Source organism: Theropithecus gelada, chromosome 10, assembly GCF_003255815.1.
Source record: "Theropithecus gelada isolate Dixy chromosome 10, Tgel_1.0, whole genome shotgun sequence".
Taxonomy (NCBI): domain Eukaryota; kingdom Metazoa; phylum Chordata; class Mammalia; order Primates; family Cercopithecidae; genus Theropithecus; species Theropithecus gelada.
The window spans coordinates 6,267,197-6,287,023 of NC_037678.1; the positions used below are offsets into that span (position 1 = coordinate 6,267,197).

Below are 19,827 nucleotides of genomic sequence, written 5' to 3' on the forward strand. Positions count from 1 at the left end.
CTGGGTTCTAAGTCTGGTGTCTGGGGGTCTGCCCTCCTTGCCTCCCCCAGCAATGCACCATTCAGTGGTTTATTCTTCCTGGGGATTCGGCCTACGTGGGAAGAGCCCACAGAGCAGGACAGCAAACCTGAGACCAGAGACCACAGGGCCAGGGCAGCTGAGAAGTCCAACTGGCGGCACAGCAGGTTTGGGGTGTCAGGGGCCACAGATGTGGAGGCAGATGAGGTGGGAGGAGGCTGTTGTCTGTTCACATCTGGGCCTAGGAAAGCTGGAGGGGCCAGCAAGGGTTTGCAAAGGCTCGGCAAGGCGAATGAGAGCCGCTTCCTACCACCTTTGAAAGCACCTGTTTCCCTCGCTGTCCAGCCATTGCCGCCAGGGAGTTCTCCTGGGTGTGGACTGCCCCGAGTAAGGACAGGCCTGGCTTGCTGTGGGTCGGTGTGGCTGACCGGGCCCTGCTTGTCAGTGCAGCAGCTGATCCATCCGAGAGGTACATCCTTCCATCCTGGCCCGGCTCTCGGAGCTGGATCGCACCCACCCAGCAGCTTCCATGCCAATTACACAGAGTGTGGGTGGGAGGCTCATTAACCTCCAGAAGTGGAACTGGTCCAGGGAGTGGTGAGGATGGACAGGGGCCCTCCAGCCGACGATGGGGGGTTAAGTGTGCCAGGTCAGGGGTGGGGGAGCTGGCTCAGCACCATCCCTGTGGTCTCCGCTGCAGCTCTATTTGCATAATTTTGAAGTTGATTGGCCTAAAGGCAACTTTGCTTAATCACAGCTGACAAGTCTCTGGTTGAAACAGCAGCTGCTGCCAATTAGCCGCGTTGGTGCCTTGGTTTGTTATAACTCTCTAGGCAGCAACCCCCAGCTCCCCCTCCTGCCCGCCCCCTAGTCTGCTTCAGAAGGAACCAGCAGGACCAGGTAGCTGCCCAGAGAACCTGCTATAGGCTCCAGCCCAGGTCTTCTCAGACTTGTAGGTGCTGGGGAATGGGTTAGCGCACAGCCTCTGATTCAGCCGGAAGGGTGGCGCGAGAGCCTGCATTTCCAACAGCTCCCAGGAGATGCCAGGGTTGCTGGTTTGTGGGCTGTGCTTGGGGTAGCAATGATCTCACCCAGAAGTTTGCAAACTGGGGCTGCCTGTTTGTGTGAATAAAGTTTTATTGGAACACACCATCACTGATTCATGTAGGATTCTCTACAGCTGTTTTTTGTCTACAACTGCAGAGTGGACAAAGACTGGGTGGCTTGCAAAGCTGGCCCAGCAGCTCTTCCTTCAGTGGGCATCAGAACGCCCTGGAAAGCTGGGACAGATGCAGATCCCTCGGCCACCACCCTGGTTCTGATCCTACAGGTCTGTGCAGCCCTGGTGCAGCCACTTCCGGGGATCTCTTAGTTCATCTTGGCCTACCCTGGGTACCATCCCCATTAGATAGCTGGGGAGACTGAGGCTCAGAGTGGTCTCTCACTTCTCTGAGGTCCCAAGCTAGTAAGCTCTGGCCGAGTCCCACCGCATCCTGCGTCGTTGACCGAGGTCCCTCTCCCCAGGGTGCACCACGTCCCGGCTGGGTTCCCTGGCTTGGTCTGCTCCAAATCTGGATTCCACATTGGGGCCTGCTGTTTGTAACCTTGGGCAAGTCACAGAATGACATGTCCTGTTGCAAGAGCATGATGTGTGGGAGACCAGGTCTGTCAAGGGCACTACAGAGAGCACTTGGCCCCTGGGGGTTATTATCGCCCTACTCCACATCGATATGGGTGGTTTATACTGTGTGATGTCTCTCCCTCCCTGCCCCAGACTGCGAATCCTTTGAGGGCCAAGATAGAGACCCATCCTGCCATTGTGGAATCACCTGAGGTCAGGGAACTGCTGCCTGTGAGCCTGTGAAGGAGGCAGCAATTCCCCAGCAGTGGCTCAGGCAGGGCCCTACGTGTTCTTCGTCTCAAGTCATCCTCCCCATGACCTGGAGGGGCCAGGATGGAGGCATGGCACCATCCACAAAGGAAGAAACCAAGCCTCCTCGAGGCAGGTGACCCGCCAGGCAGGTAATGACAGCATAAGAAGCAGCATTGTGATTCTGTGGCCCAGGTGATGTGGGGCCACCAGCTCAGTTCAAAACACGGAAATACAGGAGGATGTTATATGGCCCGGTATCCTCAGTTTACAGATGGGGAAACTGAAGCACAGAGCATTTATGATTGGTAGGGTCTCAAAGGGACAAGGTGTCTATGGGCTTAATAGGAGGAGGCTGGGAATTCATGCTGATTCCCTACTGGAATTAGACAATTCTGGCACCACGCCCAGCAACCTGGGACTGTGAACTGGAAAAAAAACGCTGCTGTCTCAGGGACCCCCAGCCAGGACGAAGCAGCTTCTGCAGTCTCCACCCAGGCCCCCGTGTGAGTCTCAGCTGCCCAGAGAGGTGGGCCTGTGTGCAGTGGATGGGGCTGGGGGATACTGTAATCATTGTTTTCCTTTACATATATTTTGAACCTTGATTTTCTATTTTATTTTCTGGACTCCGGGCCGTAGACTCAGGCTCATCTCTCTCCCTGCTTCCTGGTATTCTCCCTCAGTGGTCCTTGCCAAGACTTCTTTATTTACTTGTTTGTTTGTTAATAGTATAAGAAACATCCTTGACCCATCCCCCAGCATGAGGGCAGGAGTGTCAGCCTGTGCACCCCCCAGCAGGGCCCACTTCACCCCACATTCCCCTGTATGCCTCGCTATAGCCAGATGTGCTCTCAAAAAGTACATTTTATTTACAGTTTTTTTTAGCTTTCTAGAAAGGGTACTATGCTGAACTTCCTCTTTGGAGACTTTACTTTCTCTCTAGCCTCGTAGCGCTGAGATGCCCTGTGACGTTCTGTGCGGCCGCAGTGCATTTGGGTAGCTGAAGAGTGTTCTGGGGTTTGGCCATAACATCATGCATTTTCCTATTCATCCACTGGGCCGTCTCCAGGGCTGTCTCCAGGGTTTTCCATAACGCTGCTGTGAGCTTTCTAGAAGCTGGTCCCCTTGGCCGAGAGGGAATGTTGGTGCTGTTCCTCCCCTACAGTCGCTGAGGCAAGGACCCACCGTGCAAGAGGATGTGGTCACAGTGGCCTCCCTGAGCCTGCACTGGGATTACCCTCCCTCCAGGTGGCCCTTAGCCCAGTCTGCCAGGCAGGCTGGTCTTTGTGCTTCTAACCTCTGTCAAAGGTGAACTTTTAAAATTCCTGCCTCGTAGGGTGATTGCAAGGAGTAAGTGTCATTGGCGGACCCATACTTTGCTATGTCATAGGTGCTCCAGATCTGGAGCACAGGAGGTCTGCTTTGAACCATAACAAAATCCACAGGGAAGCCCAGGCTCAGAGAGACAGAGAAATGTGCCCAGGATCACACAGCTGAGAAGTGGCAAGGCCGGGACTTGAACCCATGTTCAGACCCCAAGCTCAGAGCCCTTTTGTTTCTCTGCTGCTGTGCTGAGCCCCAGACAAGAGGCAGGAGGGACTTTGTGTGCCTTGTCCCCTTCTGACAGGAACACTCCCCCACCCCCACCCCCGCCCCGCTGCCCGACTCATCCTTCAGGTGTCCACGCCAGACCCCCTGGTCTGACTCCCTAGCCAGGCAGCCCAGGGCGAGTTACTGAAACTCTGCACCTCAGTTTCCACATCTGTAAATTGGGGATAATCAGAGTACCTCCTAATCATGAAGATTAAATAAATACCACCCCCACCCCCAGCCCCCTACCCCATCAGGCTGCATCAGGCACTCTGGGCACCCACAGCCCCCTGGTTTCCCATCATGGCACCCATCGCTCTGGGCTGCCATTGTCGGGACTGTGGCTAGATAAGGGACACCCAGACCAGTCTGAACTCGCTCTCTGTCCACCAAAAGGAATGGAAAAAGGAGGTTTATTTCTGGCCTGTCTCAGGATGGGCAGGCTTCCAGGGATGGGTGGGAGGCAGAGGAGGGCTGGACTCCTTTATGGCTGTGTTTAAATGCCACCCAGAAGCCAGCCAAGGGCGCCGCTGAGGTACCACGATGCATGAAGGCCCGGGGTGGGAGACGGCCATGGGCTGGGGGAGTGCCTGGCAGCCAGGAAATGTGGCTGCAGAGGCCAGCCAGGCCCCTGTGCTGAGTCCAGACGGTTATGGAAGCCACTGATGTGTTTCAAACAGTGGCAGGTGTGGGCACCCCCCGCCCCATTCCTGCCCCATCCCCATCCCATTCCTACTGGCAGGGAGGACCCTCTGCTGCTGGGTGGGGACAGGCCAGGGGTAGGGGGGCAACAGCAGGAAGGTCAGCCCAGCTTGGAGTCAGGCGGGTGCCACACACCCTCTGTGGGCTGGGGTGGGGACCGTTTATTTTACCCACACCCCTCGCCGGGCAGTGCTGGCCAGAGGGGCTTGTGCAGTGGTGTCACTAACCTCCGTTGCCCAATGGAGACTGAGGGCCACGGGAAGGAACCCACATGTAGTGTGCCAAGCATCTGCCGAGGTGTGCACCTGGAGCCCCGTGGCCTTGGTGTGAGCCCCAGCTCTGCTGCTTCTAGCTGTGGGATCTCACAGGGAGTGTCTCCAGTTTACTCACCTGTAAAATGGGGCTCTTGCTGGTGCTCTGAGGATGCACAAGGCAGTGAGACCAGAGCCTGGAGTGCGTGGGGACTGCGGGAGCAGCCGCTGCCATCCTGGGCCTGGGAGGTGGCGGCCCTAGACCAAGGCAGGAGCTGGACTCCTGCAGGGCTGACTCAGCACCCTGACCCCACTCCCCGCCCCGAGGAGCACGCTGAATTCTTGTCAGCACACACAAGCCAGCCTGCGCTGGAAAACAGTCTTTTGCCTATACAAGGCCCGACCAAGTTGCTCTCCTTTGATTGGGGTTTAGGGTTGGTGGCAACCAGGAGCCAGGGAAGAGGCCAGCAGCTGCAGGGAGACCGCAGCCAGCGGGGAAGGCTTCTGGTCCCTCAGTCACAGGGCTCGGCAGGTAAGGAGGCCTGTGGAGGTTTCCAGGTCCTCACTGTGCAGGGGCACCTCTGTTCCTTCACGCTGGGCCTGGGGTCCCTGCCCTGGCTAAGCACTCCATGTAAGGGAGAAGCCAGGCAAGGCTGCTAAGTGACTCCCAGTCACCGAAGAATGGGCGGGGCCAGGGTGACAGCTATGCCAGTGGGGTAAGAGGGGGAGCAGGCTCTGATCGAGAGGGGCGGGAGCCCTGCGGGGGTACACAGATGCTGGCGCTACTACCTACCTGCTGTGTGACTTTGAGCAAGTTGCTGGCCGACTCTGCACCTCAGTGTCCTTGTGTCAAGAGCCTTGCACAGAGAGGGGTTGGAGAGAAGGCCAAAGGCTCGGGGCAGGGTCCGGCATGGCTTGAGAGCTGCAGAAGGCCTAGGGAGTGCTCTCAGGACGCCCTAGTCATGGCCTGGAGGGTGTTTAGTTGGCTTCATGGGGGTGAGGTGGGTCTGTTCAGCCCACTTCGGAGTCTGCAGTCCCAGTCCAGCATCACACTGGTATGAAATAAGTGAATAGATGAATGAATCAATGAATGAATGCACTGGCCCCTCCCAATACCCCTTCAAGGTGGGTATGTTGTCCCCATTTACAGATTGGGAAACTGAGGCTCAGGGCTTTGGCTTTTCTTCACTCCAGTGAGGAAGGGGTTCTAGGGACCAGGGAGGCGGAGGGAGCTGAAGAGAAACCCAGGGCCACCCCGCCCCCGCCCACCGAGGCAAGCGCCGTGCCTGTCTTTCCTCTTCCTGCCCTGACACTTTAAGTGATTCATTCTTCATGTGATATTTTCGTGTTTCTCCAGTGGGAAAAAAAATGCCTCTGGGATTTCCAGGGGTTGTTTTATCTCCATGGTGCAACCAAATAATTCAGGAGGACGGAGAGAAACAAAGGGTTGTTGAGTTGCAGAAGGCCCACGATTGTCTCAGCCAAGCTGTCCCCTTAATAGGGGAGGAAACTGAGTCTGGCCTGGAGCCCGTCGCCCTGTGACCCAGTGTGGCCCCGAGGAGGACAGTGGGGCATCTAGGGCCTCCAGCAGGGTTGGGGTTTCCAGCTAAGCCCCTTTCAGCTGTGTGTTCTTGCTCAAGTCCCCTCTTCGCCAGGCCTCAGCTTCCCTATCTGTAAAATGGGATCACAGCAGTGCCTACTTCCAACATTCAAGAGAGTAGCACACCCAGAGAACTTGATGGGTGCAGAACTGGTCCAGGCCAGGGGCTCAAAAGGGGAAACCATTGGAACAGCTGAGTCTGTAACTTGGACCCAGAGCCCAGCTGGCTGGGGCATAGTGGAGTCAGCGGGGAAAGGTGTCAGTGAGGGACAAGAGCCTTATTGGGGATACACTGTAATGTTTATCCACTGAGGGAGGGATCTGGGGAGATAGGAGAGGTCTCCAGGTTGGTGGTCACCTTTATGCCTTCCCGATTCCAGCACCCAGGCCAGCACCCTTCATGGCAGTGTGCTTCTCCTCGTGGCCCTGACCCTGAGAGTAGCCCCATGGAGCAAGTGGTTTACCCGCCTGGTAGGGGCACAGTGGGGGCCCAGGGGGTGTGAGCTGGCCCACCTCAGCTGCCTCGGACTCAGGGCGGCCTGTCCCACCAGAGCCCTGGAGTTGAGTTCTAGGCTAAAGTGAGGGGCTTCCACCCAGGGCTGATGGCCCACGGTCACTCCTGGTGGTGGCCATAAAAGTTGAGGCCCTGTCTCAGCTGAAGGAGATCTCCTGCCTGGATCTCTGCTGTTCCCATCTGGAAGTTTGCTCTTTGCAATAAAACAAATCAGGCCAATGAGTGCTAATGGAGTTCCTACTCTATGGCCAGCAGACATTTATTCAGCACCTACTGTGTGCAAAGCATGGTGGGGCAATGCAGAGGCACAAAATTTCCCACCCTTGAAGAACTCGTACCAGGCAGGGAAGCAGTAAACCAACAGATAAGGCAGAGGGAAATCAGGGCCAACTAAAGGAACAGGCAAAGCATGGAAAGAGGAACTGGGGAAATCAGACGTAGACATGGAGTTCAAACACACTTTCATTTGCCAAGGGGCACAGGACCCTCTCTGGTACCTAAACCATCAGCTTTGGGAATAGTGGAGTGGGTAACAGCAGATAAGAACCCTTTATGGATCAACCGCTAATGTTCTGGGTGCCCTGCTAGCTTCTGGTCCTTTCTATCTTTGGTATACCTGCAAGGTGTGGAGCACGGCTCCCGTTTCACAGATGAGGAAATGGAAATCAGTGAAGTAACTTGCCCTAGATCACCCAGCTAGTTAGTGATAAAACTCTGACCCAAGGCCAGGGAGACTCGCTGCAAAGCCTATGTGGTCGCCCCCAGCACCCTGTTTGGAGTTGAGCAGACCTGGGTTCAGATTGCAACCCTGCCACACTCCAGCTCTGCGCAATCACTTAGTTTCTCTGATCTGTGGTTTGTTTATCTCAGAAATGGAGATGATCATTGCCTATGTCCATTCAACTAATTAACGTGTGTTTATAAAGGGCCTACTACGTGCCAGGCCTGTGCTGCCCACAGAGATGAGCAAAAACGAAATGGTCTCAGCAGGGCTGGGTTCGGGGATGTGACCGCTGCAGGGTTAGGTGTTGGGTCGGCAGGGCTCAGGTCACATTGGCCGTTACTGGGGTGTGAGGTGCTGGCCCTTCTCGCTCGCTGTCAGCCGTGGAGCCCAGCACCCCAGCTGCAGGTGAACGGCTGCCTGTCTGTCCTTCTCCAGCCATATACTCCGGCTGCCTCAGTCCTGGCCGGCACAGCGAGGAAAGATGTCCTAGTTCCCTCCTGCCGCTTCCTCCCGCAGGTACGAAGGGGTCACGAAGACGCGCTTTGATCTCACTTCATACGCAGGCATGGAGCCTCGCGAAGTGTTTATTCCTGGACTTCGCGTTTCGGAGTGAGATTTCATAACCTCTAAGTGGATGTCCTGAAAACAGAAGTTCACAAAGTCAGGATTAGGTCTGCACTACTGAGGAAAGACCCTGGAGACTGGGAAACCTGCGGAGGTTAAACATCCCTGATGACACATGTGTGCACACGTGTGTGTGTGCTGTGTGTGCTGTGTGGAGAGAGGCATGCACACAAGTGCTGCCTGTGGGGGTAAACACTCTTATGAGTCGTGGAGACAGGACACAGGAGCAGACCCCGGGGTTTGAGTCCCCTCTCTGAGGCCCGCATTCTCCATCTGTGTAACAGGGAGACTGAAGGTACGGCATAGGACTGGGTGGGAAGGGAACGGGCGAGGAACGGGGAGCATTGTGCGCCGTGCTCCGCCCGGGGCTTGGGTGCTCTGCAGCTGCTAGCCCTGTCTCCTTGTCTGTACTTGCTGCCCTTCTGCTGGGCCGCTGCCTACCCGCAGGACTGTTGGTGAGGCTCCAGAGAGCCGTGCCCTGTTGAATTGCTAATCCGTGCTAATGCTACCACTGCTAATCATCGTGCCTACGTAGAATTACGGATCATTACGTAATCTGTTGTCTGTGACCGCCTCCCCCCAGGCTGTAAGGCTCATGGCAGCAGGAATGCCCCATGCCCAACACTGCTGGTCCACAGTAGAGACTTGTTAGGTGATCCCTGAGTGGCGACCAGGAGAGAAACCGCTCCCTGAACAGTGGGGTCAGGAGGGCGGCTAAGCGGGGCTGCTTGTGTACGAGGTGGCACTTGAGCCAGGTCCCGTGGGCAGGTTCAATTTGGACATACAAGGTGGGGAAAGGGATGTCCAGGGGCAGGATCAGCTGGGCAAAGGCCTGGACTCCTGAGTGCTGCCACCAGCCGCTTCATGCCCAGAATGCTGGGCAAGACCCATCCTCACCCCAAGGTCAGCCTCCCGCCCCGCACAACAGTAGAGTAGGTGGGACACGTTTAGGGAACAGGCCATGTGTCCTTTGTTCTCCATCCTGTGGGGTTCAGGCCCGAGCATCATCCTTGTTTAAGGGGGGCCGATCCCGGGGCAGAGGTCCTGGTTCTGCCACCCTCAGCTGCCCATGCTCCGTTCTCCCAGCTCTCTCTCAAGTTAGGACACAAACCGGGCAGGCTTCACAGAGTGCTGCTGCCCATGCTGGCCCCGGGTGAACCCCACCCAGCCCCTGCCCTAGCCTCAAGACAGGCCGAGACCACCCTGGGGAGGGGGGAAGTCAGAGTGTCAGAAGCTCACCTGGGGAGTGGGAGAATCACAGCGGGAGAGCTGCCCTGAGAGATGACCGCCCCAGATGAGCCTCCAGGCTGCGGATTTGGAGAGGGGAAGGGTGGTCCTAGCGTAGCGGAATGGCATGAGTAAAGGCCCAGTGGCACCACAGACCCAGAGGGCTGAAGCTCCAGGAACAGGGAGGGCAACAGGGCCACAGGACCAGGCCACAAGGGGCCTCAGGTAAAAGCACAGCCTTGAACCCAAGAAGTCAGGTAGGTGATTAGGTGGGTACTTGGGAAAGCTGACTCTAGGGGCCACAGGGCTTGGGTTGGTGAAAGAGGCAGAGTCAGAAACCAGACCGCAGCAGCAAGAAGCACATGGCCAGGGCTGTCCAAGGCTTCGATGCCTCTCTTCCTTTAGTTGGTGAATTAGTTGCCGACGTTCATCCCCGTTCTAGGGCTGAGGACACTGAGGCTCAGGTGTCACCCCAGGTCACATGGGATGTGGATACAGAAGGTGGAGCCAGGACTTGGCCCCAGGCAGAGGGCTCAACCCCCAAGCCCTGCTGCCATAGACCCAGTCCTGCAATGGGCTGGAGGTGTGCTTGGTCGTGCCCAAAAGTGGGGCGTGGTGGGCTGAGGAGGGGCTGGCGGGAAGCCCCCAATGCTGTGGGGGGTCTCCAGGCATCAGGCCAGCGTCCAGGCCTGTGGGAGCCTGAGGTCCTAGCCCCGCCCTTCAGGCCCTCTTGCCTCCCGCCCTGCCGAGCTTGGCTGACACAAAAACAGATCCGTTGCTGTTCCTGGTGGGGTTTAATTCATCTTCCCAGCTCTGTTTCTCTTCACGTGCCCTCCTTCCTTTCCTTCCCCAGCCTCACCAAGTTCGGTGTTTAAAAATAATCCTCAAATCTCCGAACAGCAGTCCCAGGCTGACCCAAGGGGTGGCCCGCAGAGATGCATGCCTGACTCGTGATTCTGGCCGTGGTCAAACGAGCGTTCAGGAACGTCCCACTCTGCCAGAATGTTCTTCCAATTGTTTCAGTTTTGTTGTTGGCCACGGACTACCATCTTAGGCAGTTTACCAATTTTCAGAGAAATAGAACCCTGGAGGATAAGTCTAATCTCTGTGGTAAATGTGCTTTCTGGGGGTCCTCGGGAGGCCTCAGAAGCTTTTTCAGTGCCATGAGGTAGACTGAACTTTGCTACTGAGTGGCTGTGTGACCTTAGGCAAGTCACTTCACCTCTCTGAGTCTCAGCTTCCCCCTTCTGAGATGGGAGCTTGGTGATCCACCTCCTCAGGCTGACGTGGGGGTCACCTGAGACAGTGCAGTAAATACCAGGGTTCAGCCTGGCGCACCATGAACTCTGCCAGTGTGAGCCAGCCCAGGTTAGCAGCCCCAGGTTACAGGCAGTGCAGGGCCCCACAGGAGGTTGGAGGATGGCGGACGCCCTTCCAAGCCTGTTCTTGGGCTGCCGGAGTGATGTCCCACAGACCTCATTTGTGGGGCCTCTCAGGTGATGGTGCCCAGTGGTGTAACATGCCATCATCATCAGAGCTCACTGAGCCCAGGTCCCCTCCGCACACGCCATCATCATCAGAGCTCCCAGATCCTAGTTCCCTCCACACACGCCTTCGTCATCACAGCTCTCCGAGCCCTGGTCCCCTCCACACACCCATTGTCATCACAGCTCTCTGAGCCCAGGTCCCCTCCACACACCCATCGTCATCACAGCTCTCCGAGCCCAGGTCCCCTCCGTGCCCAGGTCCCCTCCGCACACCCATCATCATCACAGCTCCCTGAGCCCAGGTCCCCTCCACACACCCATCGTCATCACAGCTCTCCGAGCCCAGGTCCCCTCCACACACCCATCGTCATCACAGCTCCCAAACCCTAGGACCCCTCCACACACCCATCGTCATCACAGCTCTCTGAGCCCAGGTCCCCTCCGCACACCCATCGTCATCACAGCTCTCCGAGCCCTAGTCCCCTCCGCACTTACCATCATCATCGGCGCTCCCTGAGCCCAGGTCCCCTCCACACACCCATCCACATCACAGCTGTCAAACCCTAGGTCCCCTCCACACACCCATCATCATCACAGCTACCAGATCTTAGGTCCCCTCCACATACCCATTGTCATCACAACTGTCCGAGCCCTGGTCCCCTCCACACACCCATCATCATCACAGCTCTCCGAGCCCGGGTCTCCTCCGCATACCCATCGTCATCACAGCTCCCAAACCCTAGGTCCCCTCCACACACCCGTCGCCATCACAGCTCTCCGAGCCCTGGTCCTCTCCGCACATGCCATCATCATTGGAGCTCCCTGAGCCCAGGTCCCCTCCACACACCCATCGTCATCACAGCTCCCAAACCCTAGGTCCCCTCCGCACACCCATCGTCATCACAGCTCTCCGAGCCCAGGTGCCCTCCGCACACCCATCGTCATCACAGCTCTCCGAGCCCAGGTGCCCTCCGCACACCCATCGTCATCACAGCTCCCCGAGCTCAGTTCCCCCTCTGCACACCCCACGGAGGGACCCAAGGTGATGGCTTTGGTCTTGTGAACATCGGTGCTATTGAACTCGTGGCCCTGAGGCTGGCTGCCTCGTGGAAGCCTGACTGGGATCACAGCAGCTGGCTGGTCCCCAAGGCCCTGAGAGGTTTCCAAAGTAGCTTTCTGACCTAGCTTGGAATGGGGAGGTTGGCTTCTAAGCTTTGCTGTCTCAGATCATTAGAAATGGAATTTTTACTTAGGTAACTTCTCGTGACGCACAGTGGGTTGTTCTTTCTACTGAGGATTCAGCTTTCAGCTCTGGCCCTGAGCTGCCTTGGGGGCCTGGGGAGTAAGGGCAGCCCCTACTTCCTCATGCAGAAGCCCCCTAACCCCTTCATCCAGAGTTCCCACACACCCCTAGGGCTTTTGTCTAGCATACAGGCTGCAGCTTTGATTGTACATTGACCCATCTCGGGCCAGACAGGGGGGTTGGGGGCACAGCCAGGCCATGGATGCTGAACAGACCCCCAAGGAAAGCCCAGGCTGGACGTGGGACCAGTGCAACCACAGTGTGCTGTGGCAGGGACACCTGCAGTGTGCAAACCCACATGACCACGGGGTGTGCCTCAGCGCCCAAGGCTGGTGTCCCGCAGGGCTGGAATTCCCACCCCGTCCATGAAACTCCTAAGTCCCAGCCCCCGGCTTCAGGCTGCACACTGTCCTTTCCTAGAACCACATTGTCTCACAGCACATCTGTGTAGTGTGCGTTCATCTCTGGAACCATCCCCCAGGAGCATAAAGGCCTCTCCAGCTGTGGACCCTGGGTCTGGGAAGGCAGAGGTGGGGGTCTGCTCAGCAGATCGGGGGCTGAGGGCCAACCCTGGCCAGGACCCTCATGACCTAGTAGAAGAGGTTCTGGGAAGAATCGCATAACAGGAAACTGCTGGGCACCCTTGCCTGTGCTCCCTGAGGGCAGGGACTCACCCTTTCTGTGTTCCTAGAGCCCATCCCAGGGTCTGGCCCCAAGTGCAGGTCAGCAAGTGGATGTTGAGAGAATAAGTGAATGAATAAATGAATTAACACATGAATGAAGGAAGAGGTGGAAAACTCTAGGCCTCAGCAGAAGGGCAAACTTTTTCCAGCTGATAGAATCATGGCAGGCTTCCTGGAGGAGGTCATACTGGAGCAGCTTCTAAAGTGGTACAGGATTTGGACTCCTAGGTGTGAAGGGAGGGCACCCCCCAGGGGTGAGCAGCAGCCCCCCAACATCAGCCAGTACACTCAGGGCTTTGTAGGGAGTTGGAGCAGTAGGAGCAGGGGCCAGGCCTGTGGCTGAGGCAGATCCTCCTCATTCACTCAACAAACCTACCAGCTCTTGGAGCTGAGCCCCAGCCACAGAAGTGGGGCAGCCCCACCCTACGGGGGCCAGAGGAGCTGGAGTCTGGGGACCTGTTTCAACTCTCATTGGGCCTTGGCGTCCCCATCTGTAGAATGGAGCATGGGGGAGGCATCTCAGAGGTCCCAACACTCTCCATTCCCGTGGTTCATTTTCCAGGGCTGATCCATAGGACTCCGCAGGAGAAATCCATTCCTGAGCACTCCCGGATGCTTGACCTGGGCTCATCCTCCCAGGGGGGCCTGAAGGAGGCTGGGAGGAGGCCCAGGCTCAGAGCCATTAAGCAGCTTACAGCCCCCAGGGATGAGTAGGGCAGTGGTGGGAGCAGAGAGACCTGCAGGTAGATGGGAGGGGCCCCTCCCCAGAGGAAGAGATGAGTAAGCTCGAGTAAGCTTAGTGTTAGGGGCCTGCGTTCTAGTGGCATTTTACAATCCTGACAGTCCCTTCCCTTGTTCTGGCAAACCAGACTTCACAAGGTCAGCACCTGACGTCCAGCTCCCGCCACGATGCCCATGCTACAGGGGAGGAGACCAAGGCTGCAGCAGCAGGGCCCAGGCCAGGGCCAGGCCATGAGCGCTGTGCGTTTGGCCTCGAGTTTTGCCCTGTCTCCTCACTCCGAAGTCTCCAACCTCTGGGAGGCCTGAGTGGCTTTCCTTTCTGCCTGCCCTGAGCCCTAACTCTGCTCCAAGTAAAGCAGCATTCGGAGCTGCCCTGGGACCCAGGTTGGTGTCCCCTCTGCTCTCCCTGACCAGGCTGTGAGCTCTGGAGGGCAAGGCAGCCGCTGGCTGGCTCCTGGGGCCCAGAGCAGGTGCCAGGACAGTCTAGGCAAGCAGAGGGGCTTGTGTCTTTGGGCTGCGCATTGTCTTCCACCATCTCTTCTTTCAGAAATGTGTGGTCTGGTAACAGATCCCTGCACTGTGTATTCAACTCTGAAACCATCCTCCCGGGGGGTGGAGGGCCTCACCTGGCGTGGACAGAATGGAGCGGGCAGGGAGTCTGCTCTGCAGATGGCGGAGGTGGGGCTGGGGGATGGGAGGGTGGCTCAGCCAGGCCAGGAGGTCCTCAGGGTCTCCCACCTGGGTGGGATTCAGGGCTCTCCAGGCCCCACCATCCTCACATCAGACCCCGCCCCCAGGTATGCAGGTGAGCTTCCTCGTGTGGACCCAACCCAGCCTTTCCTAGGAGCAGGCTGCACGTGAGAGGCTGTACCCATGAAACACTCACTCCTCCTCCCCCTCCCCTGAGCCCCTGGCACCCTCCATTCTGCTTTTGACCCGATGACAAATCCCCTGTGAGTGGGACTCCTCTAGGGACCCTGTGTAGGTGGAATCTCGTGGTCTGTGTTCTTCTGTGCCTCGCCAGTTCATGAGCGTAATTCCCCCTGGGATGCCCCTGCTGCAGCATGTATCATAGTTTCCCTCCTTTTTTGGGAAGTAATGTGCATTGTGTGATGGGCCACCCATCCATCCCCCGATGGGCACATGGGTTGCCTCCACCTTTTGACTAAGGATGCTGCTGGGAACACGGGTGTGTGTATGTATCTGTTCGAGTCCCTGTTTTCTGCGCCTTAGGATATGTACTCAGAAGCTCAGAGCGTTTTAAACATTCATTTGTTTGCGTGTTGTCAGCCTTCCTGAGTAGAACACAGGGGCTCCAGGGAGGAACCGTTTCTATTTCATGCACTGCTGTGTGCCTCGTGCCTGGGAAGCTGCCTGGCTCCGTGCATACTTGTGGAGGGGTTCATGGAAGTCACCATTAACCCCTCCACCTTAGCGACACAGTGGGGGACCTGGGTCCTGTAAGCTCCTCGAGGTGGCCGAGCCAGGCCGGGCATCCTCAGTCCTGCAACTCTGGCGCCTGCCCACCAGCATCTGCCTGCCGGTCATTTCCACCACCTGAGCCATCCGTCCTCCTTTGATTAAGTCTCATTTTGCCATGAAAAGAAAAGGAGGTGACAGTTGGCTTGTGGGGGAAGGTCATTCATTCCAGAAAGGAAATTGGATAGCGGCATCTCCATCATCTACACGCGGCCTCTACTCCCGACAAACTCGCTCTCCTGCCCACTGCCCGCCTGCCCGTCCCCCGCCGTGGGCAGCAAAGCTGGTGTCAGGCGAGACAGCCTACACCCAGCCTCTCCTGGCTCTCATTAAACAGGCAGCTCTGGACGGATCAATGCAAGCCAAACGATGACCAGTTGTGGCCAGCAGTCCTTGAACGTGCTCGCCGTCCTCTTCTCGTTGCTGTTTTCTGCAGGTAAAACCTCCGTGGATGCTGGGTGCGGGGGCGGCATGAGGGGGTGTGGTCTCTTCCTGAGGTTCGTGCTGGCCCATCTGGGGTTCTGGGGACACACAGGGGCTTGCCGTTTGTCCTTCACCTTACTGGCACCCCTCTGGCGAGCAGCTAATGTTGGTTGCTGTGTGGCTGGTCTCTGTCTGTCTCTGTCTCTCTGTCTCTGTCTCTGCTGTGCACCGCAGCCCTGGGACTTCCCATGGGAGCTCAGCTGGCTGCCAGCACCCCTGGGAGAAGCCCTGACTCGCATTCTGTCCTTCGCCCCTGCAAGACAAGGTTAGGCCGTGTCCCAGTCATCCCATCTTACAGATGAGGAAACTGAGGCTTGGAGAGGGACCTGACTCACCTGGGACAAGGCAGTTAGCAGATTCCAGCCCAACCAGCCTCCTGGGCTGTCCCTGGGAGCCCAGCTTAGGTCACAGGTGGGCTCCTGCTCTCCCAGGTACAAGGATGGGCACAAACTAAGTCCTCTGCTCCTCCCAGCTAGAGCTGAGAGCCCCAGTTCAAGGGCAGCCCTGCTCCCCAGCCCAGGCCTGCTCTCCCAGCAAGGAGCCCCACTCTGGCTCTCCGGCTTCCTCTCCCTCGGTCTTTCTATGTCTCTGGGTCTCTGTCTCTCAGTGTCTCTTTGTCTATCTCTCTGTCTGTCTCCGTCTCTCTGTGTCTATGTCTATCTCTGTCTCTCTGTCTCTATCTCTCTGTCTCTGTCTCTATCTCTCTGTCTCTGTGTGTCTGTGTCTGTCTCTGTATCTCTGTATCTCTCTCTCTGTTTCTGTCTCTCTGTCTCTTTCTGTTTCTGTCTCTCTGTCTTTGTCTCTGTCTGTCTCTGTCTTTCTGTGTCTCTGTGTCTGTGTCTGTCTCTATCTCTCTGTCTTTGTCTCTGTCTCTCTGTGTCTGTGTCTGTCTCTGTCTGCCTCTGTCTCTTTCTGTCTCCGTCTTTGTGTCTCTGTCCGTCTCTGTCTCTCTGTCTTTCTCTAACTCTTTCTGTCTCTGTCTCTATCTCTGTGTCTCTCTCTACCTCCTCAAGCCCGCATGCTCAACAGGGTCACTGACATTGGCCTGGTGGTTTTCAGCCCCTGCCCCTTTGCGGGGGGCAGCTCAGAGGGAGGCTATGAAGGTGTCTGGGGGTGCTTGGCAGGGCTCCCCGAACAGCAAAGCCAAAGCCACACTCAGGCCAGGGATCTGGGGGCCACCCAGCTACTCTCGCCACCCTAGATGCTTTCCATGCTCACCTGGTCCTCACCGCCCCTGGAGGACGGGCCTACTCTGCCCATTTTACAAATGAGGAAGGTGAGACGCTCAGAAGGAAGGTGGCCTCCCTGAGGTCACTGCTTCAGGGGAGGGGCCAGCTGGTGAGTGAGGGCGAAGGGGAGGGGCCAGCCAGTGAACGAGGGCGAAGGGGAGGGGCCAGCCGGTGAGTGAGGGCGAAGGGGAGNAGCCAGTGAACGAGGGCGAAGGGGAGGGGCCAGCCGGTGAGTGAGGGCGAAGGGGAGGGGCCAGCCAGTGAACGAGGGCCATCCAGATGCAGGAGTTGCGTAGAGCGGTGCACACAGGGGTGCATTCATGGTTGAGGCTTGGGGGCCCAAAATGCAGCTCTCTCCACGTTCGCTCATGGTTGAGGCTTGGAGGTCCGAAATGCGGCTTTCTCCTTCGCATCCCTGCTCTGCTGGGGCCTCCTAACAGAGTGTCCTTCGGCCTGTAGTCACATTGTGCCCCAGAGCAGAAGCCCAAGGATGCTGCCCTTTACTGCCCCTAGTGCCCCTAGAGCACGCATAGCCTCTTTCTCTAGTTGGGGGCTGCGCCTTGCTGTTTACGCTCCTGGGAGCCCCCAACCCCCCTTGGAGACCATGAGTCTTTCATCAGTGAGGGGAGGAGGTGAGAGAGTTCACGATGGCCCAGGCAGCCTCATGCCAGGACTCCCACCCGGTTGTCCTGGCTCCCAGCCCAGGGCTCTGTTGGCTCTGGGGAGGCCTCATCATTACCAAATAACCAAAGCCTGTGGCACTGACTGCCCAGCGGTGGCCAGGTGAGCTGGGTGCTGGTAATGGGCAGGACCCTTCCACATCCCCTAACCTCACAGAGCCCGCCCTCCCCAGCCCCCCATCTCTGCATATCAGGCTCCTCCCAGTCCCTAGAGGCCCAGCTCAAAGGCCACCTCCTTCATGCTGCCCTACCACTCTCTCCCTTCCCTCCCTGAGTCCTGTGGTGGCCTCACAGGCTGGTCCCACCGGAGCTAGACTTTCTGACCAGCAGCATGAGTGTTCTGATCCCTCCCCAGCCGCCCACACACTGAGCGTGAGCAGGGCCTCCTCACTGACCTGGGCAGTGACCCAGACAGTGGCCGGAAGTGGCCAGCTGCCTCTGCCCCTTGCTTCTAGGCCAGTGGGTCCCAAACCCAAGGCCATCAGCATCCCCTGGAGGGCTTGCCAGGACAGATGGCGGGGCCTACCCCAGAGCTTCTGATGCAGAAGCCCAGGGGCCTGAGAATCTGCATTTCTGACCGTCCCTCCAGGGATGCCCTCGAGGCCAATCAGGGGCCACACTTTGGGAACTGCTGCTCTGAGGCACAGTTTTCCCCTCTGTACGATGGAAATAAATGAGATGGAGTGAAACAGTTGTCTAGTTGGAGCTCCCTTAATAACCTCCACATCCCAGAGGGGGTCTTGTTCTTTCTTAAGGTTGAGGATGAGAAGGGGGCCTGGAGAGCTCCCCTGGCTCCCAAAAAGCTGAGACCTTTCTCTCACAGTGGTCTTGCCCATCTCCACAGAAGAGGGTGCTGTCTTTGGGGGAAGGGGCATGGAATTTCATGCCCCCCACCCCCAGACAGCCTCAGCACCCCGGTGCATGAAGGCCGCCTGCCCACCTGCCAGCCCAGCCCAGCTGGGACTCCCCTGCGGCAGCCCCGGGTGGGCAGGCGGGGAGCTGTGTGGGCTGCAGTCTAATAACCTCTCAGCAGACACAGAGCTTTCAATGAGCTGGAGGAGCTCCTGCAAAACCAGTGCCTTTGTGGTTGAAGGAATGTATTCAGTCAGCAAAGCCCCTTTTCAGTGATACAAATTAGATACAACGATCTCTTTTATGAAGATACTAATTAAGCCTGAGACAGTGGGCTCTAGGTTTTTTCCATTGTTATATTTGTTCAGACTTTCAATCCTGTTTATCACCATCGGCAAGACGCGTAAATACCATCCTGGGTTTGCAGTAGCATTGGTGGCTGAGCAGAGGGGTGGGAGGGTTCCAGGTCAGGGCGAAGCTACCACCATGAGGTGGGGGTGACTGAGGCAGGCCCTTGGGGACCTTGGGACCTAGGGTACTAGTTTAGTAGAAACCAAGGAACAGAGGGCCTGCTGTTTTTGACACAAGAGGCACCCAAGAGGTCCTTGCATCTATGCCAGCCACCACCCAGGCCAGCCTGGGCTTAGCAACAGGTCCACCATGGCCTACCTGGGAACAAAGAGCTAGCGATACCAGACTGGAGAGGGCCCCAGACTTTGAATCCAGGTCTGAGTTCCATTCCTGCCCCTCCAACACATTTCAGCTCGGGCAAGTCACCTATGGTCTCTGAGCCTCAGTTTCTCCATCTGTAAAGTGGGATCTCAAACTGGCTTGGCTGTGTGAGTTAAATGAGATGGGTCTGTGAAGCACACAGTAGGTGCTCAGTTAAGGCTGATTTTCTAATTGAGTGGCTGCTGCATGTCAAGCATGTTCACCAAGGCAGGAGAGCCAGCCCTGCCTCCCAGGACCCCCCCAGTCTGGGTGACACAGAGAGTGTAACCAGGGCTGGGAGGCTGGGGGTAATGGGGACCCGTAGGTGAGGTTCACAGTGGACCACAAAGGCGTCCAGGGAAGGGAAGAAGCAAGCAGGACCCGAGAAGAGGCCAGCCAGTTCCCCTACCTCTTGGCACCCATGGACTGGCAAGGGACCCCTCTGAGCCTGGTGACTCTGTCTTCCAGTCTTGTCTGCACATTTCCGGGTCTGTGAACCGTACACAGACCACAAAGGCCGCTACCACTTCGGCTTCCACTGCCCCCGGCTCTCGGACAACAAGACCTTCATCCTCTGTTGTCACCATAACAACACGGTCTTCAAATACTGCTGCAACGAGACGGAGTTCCAGGCGGTGATGCAGGCAAACCTCACGGCCAGCTCCGAGGGTTACATGCACAAGTGAGTACCACACTGGGGGTGCAACCCTACTGCCCCAGGCCCCAGGCAAGGCAACCTGCCTCCCAAAATCCTGTCCCCTGGGGAGGCGGTTGGGTAACCACTATAAGATTGGGTGAGCCTGGAAGGAGTCTGGGAGAGTCTTTGGATGACCAGGGCTTTTGGCCCATTGTGCCTTCTAAGCTTCAGCCTTCTCATCTGAGAAATGGACACAGAGGCTGGGTGCAGTGGCTCACACCTATAATCCCAGCATTTTGGGAGAATGAGGTGGGTGGATCACCTGAGGTCAGGAGTTTGAGACCAGCCTGGCCAACATGGTGAAACCCCATCTCTGCTAAAAATACAAAAATTAGCTGGGTGTGGTAGCAGGTGCCTGCAAT

The 19,827-nt window shown here is 57.2% G+C and overlaps 1 protein-coding gene across 2 annotated transcripts in view; it reads left to right on the plus strand.

The window, feature by feature from the left end:
* Positions 1 to 19,827, plus strand: part of SHISAL1 (shisa like 1) — an 87,786-nt gene that overhangs the window by 15,152 nt on the left and 52,807 nt on the right. The window contains exons 1-3 of one of the 2 annotated variants that reach the window (XM_025400419.1): positions 4,871 to 4,963; positions 15,151 to 15,249; positions 19,237 to 19,450. In XM_025400419.1, coding sequence (XP_025256204.1) covers positions 15,183 to 15,249; positions 19,237 to 19,450 — 281 coding nt within the window. In that variant the 5' untranslated portion in view covers positions 4,871 to 4,963; positions 15,151 to 15,182. Of the gene's footprint in view, positions 1 to 4,870; positions 4,964 to 15,150; positions 15,250 to 19,236; positions 19,451 to 19,827 lie in introns of those variants that run through there. The other variant, XM_025400418.1, reaches the window with a different exon arrangement.